Source organism: Tribolium castaneum, chromosome 5 (genome assembly GCF_031307605.1).
Source record: "Tribolium castaneum strain GA2 chromosome 5, icTriCast1.1, whole genome shotgun sequence".
NCBI lineage: Eukaryota > Metazoa > Arthropoda > Insecta > Coleoptera > Tenebrionidae > Tribolium > Tribolium castaneum.
The window spans coordinates 479,952-499,455 of NC_087398.1; the positions used below are offsets into that span (position 1 = coordinate 479,952).

The window sequence follows — 19,504 nt, forward strand, 5'->3', positions numbered from 1 at the left end:
TTCAAATATTTTCAGAGTTCTTTTCTTTACATCATCGATGTTTGATGGTATTACTACTGTTTTGTTTCTTAATTCTGCTAGTTTCTTAGGATCATAATTATTGTAGTTGTCTAATTTATATTCCAATTCATCTATTTTATTATTAGCGGATTCTAGTTCACAGTCTGTCATAATTAATTGTTCAAGGAATAAATTAGCTGCTTTTCTTGCAATATATTTATCTACAACTTCTTGTTTGAAACCAACTATTTTTGCTCCATCTTCTAATCTGTCTATTTCAGTAATAATAGGTTTTAAATCTTTTTTCCATTTTTCTTTCTCATCGTTGGGAATGTATGAAACTAGTTTGTCCATTTATGACTGAAAAGTTTCTAAAGATTTACTAATTAATTCATCTGCTTCTTCATCTAAACTTATATGTTTACGACTACCTGCTTTGTGTTCTACATTATCGAATATTTTTTTATTTTTTGTTTTGCTTTTTCTCTCTTTTGTTCCCAATTGTTCCGATTTGTTCTCTTTTGCTCCGGATTGTTCCCGTTTGTTCTCATTTGTTCTCGTTTTACATGCAATCTTTATGCCAACTGAATTTAGCCCCATATTGAGGGAATTTCTGGAAATGTTTTTAGATTTGCAAAATTCTGTCTTTGTTAGTTTTTTATTTACAGTCGAATTGAGATATTCAATGGCAAAATTACGATTTCTCATTTGCGTTACTTCATTGATATTTCTTGGTATATTTAGTTTTTTATCTTGAGTAAAAGATTTGTAATTATTTTTAAATTGCTGGAGTTCAGATGGTTGTCTTGTTTTTAATGGTGTGTAATATTCTGCTACAATTTTGTTCTCTTTAGTATTGGTCATTTGTTTATTTATTGTAAAAATTTATTTAATTATTAAATTTATTATGCTCTTGATTACTCACAGATTACTACTTGATAAAATGCACATGTCTGTTTTTAAAAACACAATTTTAAATTCTTTAAAGTAGGATTCATTGTATTAACAATAAAAAAAAAACGTATTTATTAATCAGCAAAAAAAAAACTCGTTAAATAGTTTTGCATAGTATTGCACTACTGAACGAATACAAGAAAACGAAGAATGTCATAATAATCAACAAACGGACATCAAAAAAACACTGATAATGACGGAATAAATTTAAATATAAAAAAATTTGTTCTTTAGTTAAAGAAATAGAAAATACATGAATAAATTATGTAATGTAATATACTTTGTCTGTCCTAGCAGTTAATATGCTACTTTATCTACTATTTTTAATTGAACAAGGCACAATTTAATATTCTCTATAGAATATAATTTGTGTGATCCTTTCATTAAAAATATGTTTTTTTACAGGATTTTTTATAGCACATACGCCAGATTTTTGAATATGACATCGGACTTATCAAACACTGTAAGTATTGCCACAGAATTATTACATAGAACAGTTAATTGAGGTTTACATATGATTTTTTTTAACACAGTATACTACCTGTTGTTTATTTCAAAGAACTACAACCTTTCCAAATTTTAAAACAGATGCATATTCAAATTTTGAATCTTCGCTTGGCGAACGAAATTGACAATGCGCAGTTCCATCATCAGTGTCGATAACTAAACAATATTTGAGTTGGCAGATTCAGTGTAATTTTATTATGTCCAAGTGAGAGCAACAGGTATTGGTTCTGTGAAAAAAATTGGTAGTATACTTGTATGACATTTAGAATATGCTGTTTGGAAAGAGTTCAACTTAAAATTGTGTAACAAATGGTATAGTATAAACTGTAAAAAGCTGTTAAGTCTAGGGAAAAAAAGCAGAAGGGGTTTGTAGCTTAAAACTGTGTTTGCGTAAATAAATTAAATTTTTTATGTAACATTCTATTAATTAATAATTAAGTGTAGTTTTTAATTCAATTTTGTTTGCCTCTAGGATCTCCATCGTCTCGACTTGAGTGAAATTTTCGAAGATGAATTATTTGCAACTAATAAGAACATTACAGAAGATGATGTGCGTAAAAATATTTACATTTACTTTTCTAATACTACACATTTGTCCTCAAAATGTTGTAAATTATTAGATAGTTTGATTTCATGCGCCAACAAAACAATTATCAGAAGAGAAAAAATTGAACTAAACCTGCTAAGCCTCCTATTGAATGGTGCTGAAGCAATTACAGTTTCATATCAATATAAGGAATTAACACCAATAAAAATCACGGATCTGCGTCAACCGCTGTTTACAGAAATACAACTTCGTACCAATTTTAACAAAACTTTAAAAAAAACTCCAACTGCTTATAGTACAGAAACACGGAATCACCGTATTGGAAAACAACACGTCATCTATACCACAAGACCAGGTTCAATGAGTGCTTCTTCAAGCTCAGAAGATATATTAGAGAATGATGATTCTGAATCAGGTTCATGCGACTCTCGTTCCAAAAAGAGAAAAACCTGCCAAAAAGCTGGGGACTTTGAGCTCACGTTAGGACATTTGAAGAATTCACACTTTGATAATGACCTAAAATGTCATGTAGAAATTCTCATATTGGTTGAAAATACGAAGCAGTGCAAGACCTTGGCTAAGCACTTGGGACTTATTTTTTTCGAAGATCTACTGGAAGGCGAAGCAAAGATTGAACTCCGTTTGCTAGAAGCAGACAATAAAATTTATAGACTCGCTCATACCGAAATAATAAAAAAAATGATGAACGGGTATAGCGGTATTTGCGTAACTGCTTTACAATCTGTTTGGCAGTTTTGTTCTGCAAATGTAAAAGGAGTTATCTACAGAGCAGATTCAACATTTGATGTTGACATTTTTGAGGACGCAAATTATTGTATGCTTGTGGAGGATGACATTCTGTGTTATCTAGACGCTTTTAGTAAAATAATGCAGAAATATTTGCTATGCAATGTTTCGGTGGGGATAAATTATGAACTACATGAAAAAGCTTGTACCAAAATCTACTTGCCCATCACTGTATTTATACCCCTTTATATCGTCAAATACTTTGCGCAAAGCTTTCTTGTGACACGAACAGATTGTCCAAACTCTAATGTTCTAGATATATTTCATTATAACAGTAACTAAACCTGACCCAGTCGGTCCGCAATTTCATACTCCACTGAAAGAATCCGGAACGAGTCGCTAGTTAAATATAAATTACAACGAATTGAAATTTTTAAAACCTTGTCATTTATTAAGTAAGAATAGTTCTTTATAGCGTAGCAATTTAAGTTTTTGGAATACTTTTAAGGCCCAATTCATTATTTTTCTGTTTTTTTTTTTGTCATTTTTTATGTTTAGTTGTAACCATTGCTGAATAAAAAAAATGTTTTATTTTGAAATTTGTTTGTATTAAGACCTTTGTTAATGAGGATGAGTTTTACGTTGCCGAGCAGTAAAATCGATTTTTAAAAAATTATTGATTTTCTTGAACTTTGATTAACACTTTATTTATTGATTGTATTACAAATTGATTATTGAATTGTTGAATTAAACAATTATTAAATGTTACAATAATTATGAGTTTGAATAGCAACTTAATTGAATCAAAGCAGGCTATAAACTAAACTGGAAAAATATAACAATATAGAGAATAAATTTAATATGCGTCAAGTTCATGGTCATTATAGTGGAATGTGCTACACTGCACTTTGTCACAATAAGGTCTTTTGTTCTTCCGGATATAACATGAGTAATGATAAATAAACAAAGTTTTTATACATATTTACTTATTTGTTTTATTTTTTTATCTTACTTGTATCATTGCTCTCACTATTTTAGATATTACCTAGCTATTAGACATATTTGGTCATGTTCATTATTTATCGTAATTACTTAAAACATACTTTGTTTTTACACTGAACAATAACTATTTTTGTGCAATACAACTGTAAATGAATTTAGTACCTAGTTGTTGTATTATGATAACATATCTTTAAAAAGGGTTGTTTGAGATTAAAGTACCTATATTTTATTAATCCAACTATTTATGGTTTTAACTGTACGCAATCCACTTGTTATATATGTCTAGGGCACATCAATAGTTAATCATAATTTCCTTGTTAATTTTCAAGTGGTGTTTGATGAAACAGTCGTATTGCATATGAAACAATAATGGAAATATATTCATTTAGGTAAGATTTGAAAAGCGTTAGATAATTACAAGGTTTTGAGTTCGATTCCTATCGCCGCCTTTTTTTATTGAGAATGCAGTTGTTCTTAAATCTGAACTGGTGAGATCTCGAGTGGCCATAGAGATTGAGGACCCACGAAGATTGACGGGCAACTGAGTGCTGCCAAATATTCTCAAAACATTTCTCGGTTTTGGGACTCTTCCATCTATTCATGACTTACAGTAATATCGAACAACAATGACCTGTCCTGTTGATTCAGGATTGATGGTCGTGCCGATGATTCTCCTCGACAGACACATACCTATAAACGGTATAAGCTGTCGTGAAAGAGGAGATGCTGTAAGAATAGATCGGATTGTAGTCCGAATGAAAACGGGGAATGTTTTGCACTTATTTTTATTAATTCTGTAAATATTCTGAATTCAAGATTTATCATGAAGGCATAGTCGAATATTGGGGTGTTACAGATAAAGCTTTCAGAATCGATGTAGACAAAGAAGACAAAGTACTATGGAAAAATTTAAACCCCCCCAATTTGGGGGGGGTTGAATGGTAATGAAAAAATAAGCACAAATTATGATTTTTGAAGAATTTTATGTCTTTTTCGGTTGTTTACTTTTGGGAAATCATATAAATTTTTAAGATTCTGCCTAGATTTTTAAGACGTCAAATATCGTAGTATCCTCCTTGATTTAGTGTTGTTTTTACTTTTTTTTTGAAGACGCCAATTGTCCTGGTCCAGAAATAAAAAGCCATTTTGGGGTGGTAAAAACAAGGTATTTTGTTAGTTTTTTAGGGCGTTCTTGAGGTAATTTTCCATTATTTTGGGAGATTTTAACGGTTTTTTCGTGTGCCCAATTTTTGGTGGTCTACACATATTTGGGAACTTTTGGGGTGGATAAAAATTAATGATTTTTGAGAGGTTTTGGGCCCTTTTCGGTTGTTTGCTTTTGGGCAAACAGCTAAATTTGTAAGATTTTGCCTTGTTTTTTAAGACGCCAAATGTCCTGGCCCAGAAGTAACATTTTACAACCTACTGTAAAAGCTAATGTCTGTAATAAAAAGCCTTTATTGTGTCGTGGTCTGACGTCGATTGGCACAAAAACCGTGCAAATGGTTGTAATTTGCGAGCATTTAGCGTGCACCAGACTGTACTATTAAGTGACATCGATTATGCCACAGACTTTACTTTTTCCCCTGGGAAAATTGTAATTTGGCCGCTTAATAATAACAGGGCGAGAAAAACGTGACCAAACATCGAGACGTAATCACATATTATAATTTATTTATTTTTTATGAAATACAACGTAAAAACATGTTACCAGTTCCGGGATTAGATAATATTTTTGAACAGAAAAATCTCATTGGCCTTGAATTTGGTCACTTTGACTTGATGAGATCGTTTTTGTCTTCAACACTACCAGAAGTTTCCAAAATTTTAAGCAATTAATCAATAATGATTGAGTCGTCTTTAAAATTAACATCAAAACAAATTATTTTGGTCATAAATAATCGGCTTGTAAACAAAATGATTTTTCGTCGAATTCACACCAGGATTAAGTAATTAAAAATTAACAAAATGAGTCATCGGAAAATTCAGCCTTTTAGCACTCGATGGGTAATGATTCTTGGATCATCCGTGACCCGATAGGTCAAGGTAACGGCTGAGAAATTTAAAAAATTCATCTCAAATTGCCATGATTCAAAGTGTCACGAGCCGCCAAATTCTCCGTAATGGGTAACTCATTTTTTTGTAACCGATGTGATACTGATAAATTTAACTTGTCCCGGGCTTGTGTCGACCAATTCCTTAATGGTAACGTCAGGTTTATGCAAATTGTGATATAAATAATCGATGTTGTAGACGACCCCGACAATAAATTATCGTTTGAAGAGCGTTGGATGGCGAAATTAAAGTGTCTGGACGATGTCCACAGCAAGCAGAATGGCTTAACTGAAGAGGCATTCAATGAAATGGTGGACAAATTGGAAAAGAAACTCCAGTCGAAAAATTTACCCGTTTATTGCAGGAATCGGGAATTAGTACGTAACAAGACAAATTCAGCCCTAATTAATGTTATATACAGTTGATAGAGTGTCTGGGGCGCAACCCCACTTGTATGTTAAATTGCAAAAAAGAAATGGATGAGTTCATTGACTGTGTTGACGCGCTGCGAGTGCGACGCATCAAAGAACGCATCCAAGACTCCATGCACAAGAAAAAAATCGACTTGGACGCACTCGTCAAAAGCTAATTATCGTTTTTCTAAACTCTTGAACTTGGCCTCTAACCGTTTTGAGTACGCGTCCAATTTATATGCAGCCTGTTCTAATTTCACAACACTGTCCTCAATTTGATCAATTTGTTGCAAGTACGGTTGCAGAGAATTGTCTAAAAATTGTCAATAAATCGTAATATATAATGCGAAATTCAGGTTACATTTCTCGTTTAATTCTTGCATGCTTTTTGAAACGTTAGCAGCGATGTGTTTCATGTCTGAATATTTCGTAATCGTCGCACGATTCATGTTTTCAAGCAAACGGTAATCATCGAGAGTTGAAGTTATTACTTCGTTATTACTTGAATCGTTAACAATTACCCGAAGGTTAAAAAGATTCTCACTTGCTCATCTCAATGCCGTTTCCACAAGTTATAAAATTACGCAGTTATGAATCAATCAGTTAATATTAAAATCCTGTTTCGAGACTTTCCTCTCAACTTTGTAATCATCCAATATAGAACGTGTTTGTCCAATTAATTACGATTCTGGACCAACATTTTTGAAACCGCTGGAAGCTCATCTTCAGAGAGAGGGAAGTTTACGGATTTAGCACGTATATATAGGAGATGATTACGAGACCTGAATTATTTGATAATTTACATATTAAAGGTGGTTCAGAAAAGTGAATTTTATTAGTGCCAAAATGAAATCTGCGATCAGAGCGGTAAGTCTATATTATTTTTTAGATATCTTTTCTCGAAGGACGCACTAATTATTAATTCAAAAAAAAATATACGCAAAACCGGATATTACATTTGATGCGCTCACATGAACTTGAACTCTTGATTTTTTATTTCCAGATCGTGATATTTTGCCTTTTGGGCCAAAACTTGTGCGAAGAAATCAGATTATTAGATTTGGAACCAACGGACGCACAACAATATATCGATAAACAAGACACAAGTCTAAAATACGCGCCAAAAATTGATTCAAATGTACCCGCTGTGAGGTATTTGGGAAATGAGCCACATAACGTCGTGGAGGATATTTATTTGGCCAATCAATATCACGGCCAGGACGGCCTAGGCGGTTATCTTTATGGCTACTCAGTACCTGATATTGCAAAAACTGAAAAGAAAAAAGCTGGCGGCGACTTGCGAGGGGCCTATAACTACATCGCAGGAAATGGACAAGAAATTAAAGTAATTTTCCGACTAAAACTGTGTTTTTTTTTTTAATAAAAAGTTTGTAACAGGTGGAGTATTGGGATGATGGTTCAGGCTTCCACCAAATCGATAACGTCCCGAAAGTTCTTCCACAACAAATTGACGATACTCCCGAGGTCAAAGCCGCAAAGGAAGAACATCAAAGACTTTGGAACGAACAAGCTGAACGAAATTCACGACCGGTTGCGTAAGTTTGGTTCGGGTAATCAAGTAACAAATAAATAATGTTTCTTTAGGAGTCCGTATGACAGTCATGGAAATTATGCTGAAGGACCGTTGTCACCTCAAGGTCAGAAATTACGACAGCAACAATTCCAACAACAACAATATCAACGACCCTCACAAGGGCAAGCACAACAACTCGTGAATCAGTACCAACAACAAAGGCAACAGTATCCAAATCCGGGCCAAAATGTTCATTATCAAGGGGGCCAATACCAGCCGGAGCAAACCCAAAATGTCAATAAGTATCAACAGCCCAGTGGACAATCTACAAGTCTCGCGGGAAGCGCTGGACAACTTGGAGGTTTTGGACAATCAGGAAGTCATTCCGGAAGTGTTGGACAGTCTGGATTTTCTGGTAGTCACTCTGGACAGTCAGGAATAAGTGGACAGTTTCCTGGAAGCTCAGGGCAATTGGGAAGTGGACAATTCTCTGGAAGTTCGGGAAGTGGAGCTCAATTGGGACTTGGACAATTTTCTGGTAGTCACTCTGGAAGTGCTGGACAGTCTGGAATTTCAGGACAATATGGAAGTGGGGGACAATCGGGACTTGGCCAATTTTCTGGTAGTCACTCTGGAAGCGCTGGACAGTCTGAAATTTCAGGACAATATGGAAGTGGGCACTCTGGAAGCAGCAGTGGACAATTTTCTGGAAGTGCTGGACAGTCTGGAGTTGGCCAATTTTCTGGTAGTCACTCTGGAAGCCCAGGACAATTCTCTGGAAGTTCGGGACAATTTTCAGGAGCTGGACAATCTGGTCTTGGTCAGTTTTCTGGTAGTCACTCTGGAAGCACTGGACAGGTAGGAAGTGGACAGTTTGCTGGAAGTTCAGGACAATATGGAAGTGGACACATTAGAAGCAGTGGACAATTTTCTGGAAGCTCTGGAGGCGGGCATTCTGGAAGCGGTGGACAATATGGTGGAGGCCAGTACAGCGCGTCCAGCAGTCAGTATTCCAGCCAAACATCGGAGGGACAATGGTCTGGCGAAGGTGAAGCTGATGGCAAATACAACGAGGAGGAGGAAGAAAAAGGTCCTCCGAAAGGATTCTTTTATAGTTTCGACTATCCTGTCGGAATCATAGTCAAAAAGGATGGAGGACCAGTCCAGAAACGTGAAAGCGAACTGAAAGACATTTACGCTAAGAATAAAGCAAACTTTGAGAAGCAGCTCCAACAGGGACATGCCATTGGTTCTAGGAGCGCCACTGGATATTTGGTTGTTTAATTTTAGAAAGACTAGACTTAGACTTTTTACTATTTATTTATAAATTGTTTGGATTTACATTATGATATTATTTGCGTCACGGAAACCTGGCTAAGTGATTCTGTCTTTGATTCTGAATTACTACCCGATCAATATAATGTGATTCGTTGTGATCGTAAGTTTTCTCTGGTTAAACTGTCGAAGGGAGGTGGTGTTCTACTCGCTATCAAAAATAATATTACTTTCTCCCGAATTAATACTTCTGAACTTTCTGCCGTTGTGCCTTTAATTGATATTGTCTTGTGTAAATGTCTTATAAATATGCAAAGTGTGACTCTAGGAGTTATCTATATACCACCAAATGTCACGGCAAATGAGCTTGATCTATTTACCGCTGGATTAGAACAACTTATTTTGGGCCGTCAGTTTATTTTGTTTGGTGACTTTAACCTACCTGATTTCGGGAAAACAAACGAATCACGAAAATCGCAGGTTTTTCACAACTTCATAAATGTCCTTGACGCTATTCAGCATAACTCAGTAATGAACCCTAACAACAATCTTTTGGATCTTGTATTTTCTTCCAGTGAGATGAACCTAAACGTCACTAAGTGTGACTTTCCATTAGTGTTCGAAGATTTCCATCATCCTTCAATATCTATCTCTCTACAAGTAACAAAAAACCTAAATTATCCTTCTTTTCCTTGTAACAATAGCTTAGTCTATAACTTTCACAAAGCTAATTTTCCTTTATTATATAATGCATTTTGTGATATCAACTGGTCTTTTCTAAATGACTTTTCCAATGTCAATGAAGCTATTGAGTCATTTTACTCGGTTATCTATCAACTATTTGATTTGTATGTTCCGAAAAAACGTAGACAAAAGTCTAGTTATCCGATATGGTTTACTCCTGAAATTAAATACAATCTTAAGACCAAAAGGTACTTTAGGAAAAAATGGCTACAAAGTAATAGAAATATTATGTTTTATTATAACGAATTTAAACGATTACGTAGTCTAACTAAGAAACAAATCTCGATTGCTTATCAATCTTATGTCAGCCATATGGAAACAAATATAAATTCCAATTCTTCCGACATCTGGAAATTTTTAAATCAAAAGAGAGGTTGTTCTCGTATACCAGGAAGAATTTTTACTGAAGATAAATCTTCTGACTTTGCTGATCCTCAAAGTATTGTTAATGGCTTTGCTCATTTTTTTTCTTCGGCTGCACTCATAAATATGGAGGAAAATTTACTCTTTCCTGAAACATGTAACTGGGGTTTAAATTTCCAGTTTTCTTCAATATCTTTGGATCAAACTGTTTCTATTATGAAAAAGCTTTCAAACAAATTTACTGCCGGTGATGACCTGATTCCTTCTTTTATTGTTCGTGATTGTAGCGATGTTTTCGCTCAGCCGTTAACAAGGATATTCAATCTTGCAATTAATACATCTACTTTTCCCGAATTATGGAAGCGAGCTAGGGTATGTCCAGTTTTCAAAAAAGGGGACAATGCTATTATTTGTAACTATCGACAGATTTCTATACTTTCTAATTTTGCTAAAGTCTTTGAGCAGTGTTTGTATCAGGATATCTATTATAGCGTAAAAAATTTCATCTCTCCGGATCAACATGGCTTCGTTAAGGGGCGCTCAACGGTTACGAATCTCGCGCTTATTACACAGTACATTGCAACCAACTTGGATTCTGGTCGTCAGGTAGATGTGATATACACCGATTTTACTAAAGCCTTTGATTCAGTTAGTCATGATATCCTGCTTCATAAGTTAACTTTCTTCGGCTTTTCTTCTTCTTCCCTTCTCCTCCTTCAATCATACCTATCAAATAGAGTTTCCTATGTTTCCTTTAATGGTTTTTCTTCTTTCAATTACTGTGTGAAATCTGGAGTCCCTCAAGGATCAAATTTGGGGCCACTTTTATTTATTCTGTTTATTAATGATTTGTTACTGTCTTTATCCTGTCCTGTTCTTGCGTATGCGGATGATTTAAAAATATTTAATTCTATCACAAATCAAAATGATGCTGACTTGTTACAACTGAACTTAAGTAAAATTGCAGACTGGTGTAACAAATATAAATTACATTTAAATATTAGTAAATGTTGCACAGTTTCTTTCTCTCGATGTCGTTCTCCTTTTCCATCTTCATATTCTATTAACAATTTTGCCCTTGAAAAAAAGGATGCCATTAAAGATCTCGGTATAACTTTTGACTCAGCTATGACATTCATTATCCATGTCGGAAATGTTCGTAATTCCGCCTTCAAGTCGTTAGGTTTTGTTATGCGTATGGGTAAATATTTTTCTGATGTTGTACTGTTAAAAAATCTCTATTATGCTTTTGTCTTAAGTAAAATTGAATACGCATGTCTAATATGGTTTCCAATTTATATCTCTCACTCTATACTCCTAGACTCAATCCACCGCAGATTTTTGAAATTTTTGTCGTTTAAACTGGATGGAACTTATCCAGAAGTGGGCACCAGCCAAGACGAGCTGCTTGCAAGACATAACATAGTTGCACTTAACATTAGAAGAGAGCACATTTGTCTCAATTTTTTAGATAAATTACTCAGCAATAGGATCGACTGCTCTAACTTATTGGCTCAGATTCCGTTCAATGTCCCACGCATATGTTCAAGATATGAAATTATGTTCCGGCTCCCAACACCTAGAACTAACATTTTGCGTCGTTCACCACTCTTCATAATATGCAGTCTGGCCAATCATAAATGGGATTAAATTAGATTAAGTCTATTATTTGTATTATTACATTTTAAATTTATATTAATTTTCGTTATTTTTAGTGTAAGAATACCTGCATCTATAATTTCTTATTTTTTGTAACAATATTTATTTTTGTCCTGTAACTGATAACCTCGTTGGACAATAAAGATTATTATTATTATTATTATTATTATTAAATTTTTAAGGAAATAAATAAACGTGAACTTGACTATTGTTTTTTTTACGGATACATTGGAATAAAATTACTGACAGCATTTTGAAACGGATTATATGGAGCCAAACCACTCACACTCTTAACTGGCATTAGGACGTAGTATTTGAACGGTCTGGGAGCAAATTGTGACGTAATCCTATTAAACAACGGTATCTGTTGTATCCAATTCCCGAAACCATTTGTCAGATTCATAAAACCGGACGAGATTCCTTGACCGGCGTTTGCAACATTTTGGCCAAATCCAGAAATGGTATCGGGAATATTAACTTCAATGGGAAACCACTCGGACGATTGGATCCAACTTCCGATAATACCCACTTGTCTGGGCTGTCTTGCCGGAACGTACCTGAAATTTTTTTGTGATTTTTCCAATTTTCGAAAATTGGAGGACAGACCGTGCAATGGCACCACAACACCACAAAGACACTATAACCAATCCAAAGCACCTCATGATTGAAAGTGTTATAAAATCATTAGCCCGCTTTGCCATGCTAAATATGTCGTTAGCCCACCATGGTGAAAAGCAAATAAACCGATGCGTGCTCGGGTCAAAGCGAATATAACGGAACTCTTGCATCGCAAGATCACTCGAAATTGATTATCATAACTCGTTGCACTTACCTTATCGGTAATAATTTCGAAAAACTTTTCCGTCGTGTCGGGCAACTCCTCGTATTCGTATTCCTGCGTTGTGGGGTCCTCGTGGTGTATCTCTTTGGTAACGCTTTCCGTAACTAGAGGCTGATACGCAGTTAATTGCTCTGAGGGTGACAGAGTATAGATCGGTTTCTCCCAAGTTGGTGGCCGACTCAAATCCTCGTGGACATAATTAGAATTCTGGCTTTGTATTCGCTGCACGAAGTATTCTATAATCGGGGGGAATTTACTAACAGTCCCGTTGTTAGGGCCCCAGAAGAGTCTAATTGCTGACATGACTACACTAGGTCGGGGTTGCGTCACACGATGACGGGCTTGAACCAAAATCAGGAAAGAAAAAAACACGACGATTTTCGTACACATGTTTACGACATGAATAACTGTAAACTAATGAGACAACAAGAAAGTGTGTTATTATAACAAAAGTGGAACACGATTTTTTTTTGAGAATCTTTACAACGAATTGTTGGAAATTCAAAGAAAGTGATCAGAAGAAACTAAATGGGTTGTTACATTTGGTTTGCGAGCCCATGAAACTAAAGGGGGTACTTTCTGTAACAGGGGCTGTTGAGGCCCCAAAACCATCACGATCTAAAAATTATTACTAGAAATAACGCACGCAACTGAATAAAGTTATTACGAGTCGAATGATTCAGCAAGTCGAAACTAAATTCTGAAAAATGCGTTTTTAGTTTTTATATTTCAGTAGTGAAAGTAGCACCTGGACTTTTGTCCGAATTTTCGCCCCCAAGGGTGCTAAAAGTGGGCCCCGTCTCCATCGTGAAACTCGCGTTATTTGTCAGATCACTTACAGCAGTGTCGCTCTAAATAATAATTACTTAAGTGTTAAAATTTTGCGCCAATATTTACTAACCCCGGAATTTCTAGCCTCAGGAAATTCCTTCTTATCTTCAGGTTTAAGGAACGTATCATTTTTCAAAAAGAACGAATTTCGAAACACATTCATTGCGACCTCCCCGGGCTGAGCTTTCTTACTTTCTTCGCCAAACAGCTGGAAATTGCTTATTTCTTTCGGTGTTTCTGTTTGAAACGTGACAGTTTTTTTCTTTGACGAGAAAAACTTGGAAACATTTTCAACATTAGTTTCGTTTTTTTCGCCAAATGTCTGGCTTGGAGGTTTCAGAATTGAACCGGTGACATTTTCTTTCGGAGTTTCGACTGGAATTTCCACTTTGGGGGTTGATATAGCAACAGTTTGGGAATTGCTTTGAGTTGAACGTTTTTGCGAGGGTGGTTTTTGTTGAGATCCAGACTGCGAATTTGTGGGATGAATTTGAATCGAACGACTTTGTAGTGCTTCTTTTTTTGCAGTTTCCATTACGTTCTGCATTTTTTTGCGCAAATCTAAATTGGGTTTTACGACCGCAGGTTTGAACATTTGCGGCATTACTTTTACGTCCAGAATTTTGACTTTTGAGTGGTCTTGACTGAAATTCACTGCTTTCTTGGGGGAATTTAAAGAGGTCAAGCTACAAGGAAAAATTTCTTCTTCGAAGAATTTCTTTAATTTGTCCCTTGTCGACTCGAGTTTATCATCCTTTATCGGCACTGGATTTTCTAACGGTTTTTCAGAATAGGAAGGACAAGTGGTTGCAGACTTAGTTTTACTCGTTTGTGATCTCTTTTTTAGTTTTGCTAGAAAACCGAATAGTCTTTAGGATTTTTTTAACAAAGACATCCTTACCTGCTTCTGACAATTGAAGGTGTTCCTTGAGCAACTGTTGCTCGATCCTTTTTTTAGCCTCAATTTCCAAACGCAGTTTTTCATTTTTGTGATAAAGAGTGTAAAATTCTGCAAATTTTACGATCGTTTTTTGAAACATTTGTTTCTGGATTTTGACAAACTCCTTTTGTCTACGTTGTAACTCTGCAATTTTTACGTCCAGATCCATTTTTGTAAATTCAAGTTTTTTGAGTCGAATTTGTTCTATGCACAAATCTTTATGACTTTGAGAGGCATTTTCATAAAGACTTTTATAATCCTTAAGCTCATCATTATACATTTCCAAAACCTCGTTGTACTTTTTCTTAAAATCGTCAAGGTCTCGTTTTACACCTTCTTTCAAATCTTTTTGCAAAATAACTGAATGGTCACTCGCTTGTAGCGTTAGTTTTTGTCTACAATCGGAATTTTTTAAAGTAAAATGTAATAATTACGCAAACTTTACGTTGCTAAAGTGTTTGATAATTCTTCCAACTGGTTTCGCAAAATGTCATTTTCTTTTTTCCTTTCAGCCGTAGCTGTTTTTATGTGCGCAGTTTCATTTTTTAGCTTTTCTGTTTCTTTTCGTACAGCTGAAAATTCGAGAATTTGCAAAAATGTGAGCTTTTGTGGTTGACCTAATTACCTATGCTGTAAGCCACATTTTCCCAAATTTTCTTATCACGCTCACTCACCGCAGAGGAAATTTGATTTAAACGGTCAATATTTACGTTGTCAGTCATTTTCACCGAGAAAAACAAGACTTTCCCAACAATAACGCAACAATTAACACAAAACTTGAGTTTTCGAGAATTGAAAACAAAAGAATGATTTTGCGGAAAAGACCATAGCACACTCCGCTTTGTTTTATACGACTCGAAAAATAAATTGATTCTTATTGAATTGGAGAAAATTGATGTTAAGATTTACACTTAAGGAACAGTTAAATGATCCAATCGCAATTTACATTTATTTAAAGAGTTTCAAAAAAGTTGAATTAATTTTTGTGAACAGTATCGCCAACCTTGAAAATTCGTACAATTGACGTTACGAAAAGTTATTACAAATTCATTTTTTCTCAATTTTTAATTAAAATATTATTTTTTCAGGTGAAGTCGCTGACTTGTACGAGTTCAAGGCCTCAGGTCGTTATTTTGGCAAGTAATAAAAAATAAAATTCGGATTTTCGTTTACGAAAGCACCCGAGCTTGGCCGAAGTGTGATTGTGGCGACACGTGGTTGTGGTTCCAGCTAACGTCAAGTGCGGCTTTTTGTATAAAAAAGCAGAATTTTGCATTAATTCAACAGTTTAACACGTGGAACAGTTTCAACGAGTCGTTTTCAACACAAGTAAGCATTTTTATTCACAAATTAAATCGTTTAAGTGTATGATGCAACAAATAAAAATTTAATGATCATTGCATTTTAATTATTTTGCACTGTTTTATCACAATTCACAATTTTTTGTCTCAAATTCGTTTTGCTAATTCGTCGTTAATTTACTTCCGCCCAGCATTCAATTGTTTTAGTCGTAATTTTAATTTACCGGCATTTTTTAGTTAATAGTGACGCCAACAAATTTTGATTTATTGAAACACATTATTAAGCAGTATTGTTAGGAAGAGGTCAGTTTTATTAATGAATTTATTCATAATTTGCAAAAATTAACATTTAGTTGGTAAGACAGGTTGTTGTATCTTGGGTGCGAACCAATTTTACAGTTTTGGTGGTAATTTTTGAATTTCAGTGTGTGGAATTTGGGCTTTATTTCACCCTCAAAATGGCAATGTCCTGCTCAAGGATTGTACAGAGAACGTTATGAAAATAAGACATCGGGGGCCCGACGCTTCACGTGTCGAGACGGACAAGCGGGTCACTGTAAGCACTATCAAAGTTTTATCGCAAAGTAAAAGTATTTATTTAGAACTGTTGTGTGGCATTCCACCGCTTGGCAATAGTCGATTGCATTTACGGAATGCAACCGATGCGCCTTCACCAATTTCCCCTAACTCTCCTAATATGCAATGGCGAGTTATACAACTGCAAAGAAGTAAGTAAGTCACGTGAAAGTCGCGTCAGCTAATAAAAATTGTTTCTAGTTGGAGAAACAACAAGGCTTCAAATATGAGACTTATTGCGACGTTGAATGCATCACCCATCTGTACCACAAGCTTGGTATTGAAGGGTGCGTCAAACACTTGGATGGCGTTTACGCCTTCTGTCTCATAGACATGGAAAAGCAGAAAGTTTTCCTGGGGAGAGACCCGTACGGCGTACGCCCTTTATTCAAGCTCACGACTTCGGACGGAACGTTGGGCATTTGCTCCGAAGCCAAAGGTTTGATTGGTTTAGCGAGAGAAGAAAACGGGGAAAAGAAAACAATCAAGCCTTTCACACCCGGAACTTTCGAAGAATACGACTTGATGAAAACCGGGGGAGTTAAGCTAGTCCGGAAACAAACCTTCCACCACCCTGGCGACAAACCAACCTTCCAACCGTTCGTTTTATACGAAGAACTAACGCACGACCCGTTGGAAAACATAAGGAAATTGCTAACAACGGCCGTTAAGAAGCGGTTAATGGCAAACCGGCGGATTGGCTGTTTCTTATCCGGAGGGCTAGACTCATCCCTTATTGCCTCTCTGCTGGTCAGAGCGGCCAAAGAAGTAGACCTTCCATACAAAATTCAAGTCAGTTTTTTTAATTATAATTAAATATAATAATATTTTTTGTTTTGTTGCTTGCAGACGTTTTGCATTGGTATGGGCGACAGCCCTGATGTGATCGCGGCAAAAGAAGTGGCCGACTTTATCGGCACGGAGCACCACGTGATCACTTTCAGCGAAGAGGACGTAGCTCGGGTCCTTGATGACGTTATCTACACTCTCGAAACGCCCGACATTACCACAATCAGGGCCTCAATCCCCATGTATTTGATTTCGCGCTATGTATTGGAAAACACCGATACTACAGTTCTCTTCAGTGGAGAGGGCGCTGATGAGCTTTGTCAAGGATACATCTATTTCAGAGACGCTCCAAGCGCGCAAGCAGGCCATGACGACAGCATCCGTCTCCTTAAAGAAATCTACCTTTTCGACGGCTTAAGGGGCGATAGAACCACAGCTGCGAGCAGTCTTGAGCTGCGATTGCCTTTCCTTGACTTGCAGTTTACGCATTATTATCTCAGTCTTGACCCGAAATTGCGGCAGCCGAAAGATGGCGTTGAGAAGTTTTTGATAAGATCGGCGTTTGATAAGACGGGGGTGTTGCCAGATCGGATTTTGTGGAGGCATAAGGAGGCGTTCAGTGACGGGGTGGCGTCCAAGAAGAAGTCGCTGTTTCAATTCCTCCAAGAGATTGTTGATAAGAGGATGCCTGAACCGTTTGATTTGGAAGCTGCGAAAAAAAAGTACCCACATTGTACTCCCAACAGTAAAGAGTCGCTTTATTATCGCGAAGTTTTCGAAAAGAGTTTTCCGAATGCGGCGGAGAAGTTTATTCCCTTCTATTGGATGCCGAGATGGGTTGAAGGTGTCACAGATCCTTCAGCACGGTTTATCAAACATTATGCGGCTCCGCAAAAGTAAAGTACAAATTTATTGTAAATTATAAATAAAGTTTTCTCGAATTTTTCTTGTGTTTTATTTCTTGTGGCACTGGTGCAAGGTGTCCGTGATATTAAACTTGGGGCTATAAACCCAGCCAGGAATTTATTCTTTCTCGATATAATTAATTAAACAGAGAGAGAGGGATTAAAATTTGGGCATTGTCGATGAGTGTGTCGTGTCGTCGCCGTCGCTTTCTCGGTTTAATTTCTAACTTTTATGATGATTCCGAAAGTGAGAACATTGCAATTTCTAAATTAACTATCGCAAAGATTGACGAGCAGGGCCGTCGAAATTAAATCGCATCGGCCAATCTGGGGTGCAGGTTTGGAGGTGCTCCTGCTGCGGAATAGCCGTGGTACAGGCGGCAGCAGACTGTACCGGCTAAATTGGTTTGTGTGTTTTTATGACTGTGTTTTAGTGCCGGCCCCGCGCGCGCCTTGGATTGCTATTGGGTTAACAGGACGAAAACGAACGGAGTCATCTGCAAGGAATAAGCACTCGACGACTTTTAGAAAACTTAAAACGAAAAAATGGCTTACTAATTTAGACAAATAAGCGAACAGTTTAGTGTCTCACTATTTTATTGTCCAAGATAACAAAACCACAACGGATATACCGACGTTTTTTGTTTATAGAACAAAAACAATAACAAAAATTTAGTGAAATTTTAGTGCAAATTTTTAGTAATTGATAATTGTTCATTATTTCAAAAATTAAGACCAAAAAAAACGAATAATTTTTATTACGGTTAAGAATTCGTAAAATTCTTCTTGGATACTACCAATAAGAGGATTGTGAGCGAAAGTTTGTTGAATACTATCAAAGAATCTGCACAGATTGCCAGTGTCTTGTAAACGTGGTGACTGGTGTATGTACACCGATTGCAGGGGTTTCAGGAGTTCAGGAGTGTTGACAGAGTTATTTTGATAACCGGAATTTTTTTTGTAATTTTTAAAAACTCATAAAATTTTAATACAAAATAAAAAACTTTGGTCAAAAATGCTAAGAATAAAATAGAGCTGCAGGTATTTTTCCTTGCCTAGTACAATGTTGGAATAATTTTTCGCTCCACTTTTCCGGCGCCTAACTATCGTGTCCGCTTTGTTCTTTGTGCCTCGTTTTATTTATAGTGTCCCTTTCACCTGAGACATTCGGCGACTATCCGGAAGGGTCCATGTGTGTACGTACCCCCATTTCGTCCGCTCCAGCCGCTTAATAAAATAATGAAGGCAGTGAGGCGTTTCAAATTGTCGATGGCGTCGTCCACGTCTCACTTTCGCTTTCGCTTTCCTCTGAATTCCTTTGTGGATGACGCCGTCGCTGAGCTAGGTGTGTAGTGCGGTGGGGAGACTGCGAGGGTGTAAAAATAAAATAAGAAAATTCAATCTAGTAGCCCCTACGCAACGTTTAGCTTGCATGCGGGAGTTGGGGACCTCCGGGGATTCGGAACCGATATTTCGACACGTTGCAGTCCTTGAGAGTGTCCTTGAGGAGAATTAACGCCT

General features: G+C 36.3%; 2 protein-coding genes across 6 annotated transcripts; one reads left to right on the forward strand and one right to left on the reverse strand.

Annotated features, from left to right (window-relative positions):
• Window positions 1-4,850: 4,850 nt before the first annotated feature.
• On the forward strand, window positions 4,851-18,023 carry LOC100141713 (asparagine synthetase [glutamine-hydrolyzing]). 4 transcript variants are annotated; one of them, XM_064356605.1, is made up of 6 exons: window positions 4,851-5,803; window positions 5,855-5,962; window positions 6,011-6,189; window positions 7,229-7,570; window positions 7,624-7,781; window positions 7,831-9,100. In XM_064356605.1, exons 1-6 carry the CDS (start codon window positions 5,761-5,763, stop codon window positions 9,041-9,043), a joined length of 2,043 nt encoding a protein of 680 aa, XP_064212675.1. In that variant the 5' UTR covers window positions 4,851-5,760; the 3' UTR covers window positions 9,044-9,100. The 4 variants fall into 4 exon arrangements, with proteins under 4 accessions (XP_064212675.1, XP_064212677.1, XP_015835994.1 ...); XM_015980508.2 differs by lacking the exons at window positions 4,851-5,803; window positions 5,855-5,962; window positions 7,229-7,570; window positions 7,624-7,781; window positions 7,831-9,100 and adding exons at window positions 15,501-15,741; window positions 16,139-16,269; window positions 16,316-16,441; window positions 16,491-17,081; window positions 17,139-18,023 and having other exon boundaries at window positions 6,050-6,189; XM_064356607.1 differs by lacking the exons at window positions 4,851-5,803; window positions 5,855-5,962 and having other exon boundaries at window positions 6,010-6,123; window positions 6,177-6,189.
• On the reverse strand, window positions 12,001-15,298 carry LOC103313209 (uncharacterized). Of its 2 annotated transcripts, XM_015980509.2 has the most exons (9): window positions 15,038-15,256; window positions 14,858-14,984; window positions 14,374-14,807; window positions 13,543-14,324; window positions 13,390-13,492; window positions 13,309-13,341; window positions 12,633-13,259; window positions 12,407-12,581; window positions 12,001-12,357 (listed from the first exon to the last, which is right to left on the reverse strand). In XM_015980509.2, exons 1-7 carry the CDS (start codon window positions 15,132-15,134, stop codon window positions 13,156-13,158), a joined length of 1,680 nt encoding a protein of 559 aa, XP_015835995.1. In that variant the 5' UTR covers window positions 15,135-15,256; the 3' UTR covers window positions 12,001-12,357; window positions 12,407-12,581; window positions 12,633-13,155. The 2 variants fall into 2 exon arrangements, with proteins under 2 accessions (XP_015835995.1, XP_008194148.2); XM_008195926.3 differs by lacking the exon at window positions 12,407-12,581 and having other exon boundaries at window positions 15,038-15,298.
• Window positions 18,024-19,504: the final 1,481 nt, after the last annotated feature.

What these genes read in the sequence shown, in the direction of transcription:
- LOC100141713 (XM_064356605.1), top strand. Translation starts at nt 5,761, where the DNA reads ATGGGTAATGATTCTTGGATCATCCGTGACCCGATAGGTCAAG. An exon ending in TGTCGACCAATTCCTTAATG is followed by an intron (nt 5,963 to 6,010) that starts GTAACGTCAGGT and finishes TCGATGTTGTAG; the next exon opens with ACGACCCCGACAATAAATTA. An exon ending in GAAATGGACAAGAAATTAAA is followed by an intron (nt 7,571 to 7,623) that starts GTAATTTTCCGA and finishes AGTTTGTAACAG; the next exon opens with GTGGAGTATTGGGATGATGG.
- LOC103313209 (XM_008195926.3), bottom strand. Translation starts at nt 15,134, where the DNA reads ATGACTGACAACGTAAATATTGACCGTTTAAATCAAATTTCCTCTGCG. An exon ending in CTGAGGCTAGAAATTCCGGG is followed by an intron (nt 13,493 to 13,542) that starts GTTAGTAAATAT and finishes ATTATTATTTAG; the next exon opens with AGCGACACTGCTGTAAGTGA. An exon ending in CTTGCTGAATCATTCGACTC is followed by an intron (nt 13,260 to 13,308) that starts GTAATAACTTTA and finishes AATAATTTTTAG; the next exon opens with ATCGTGATGGTTTTGGGGCC.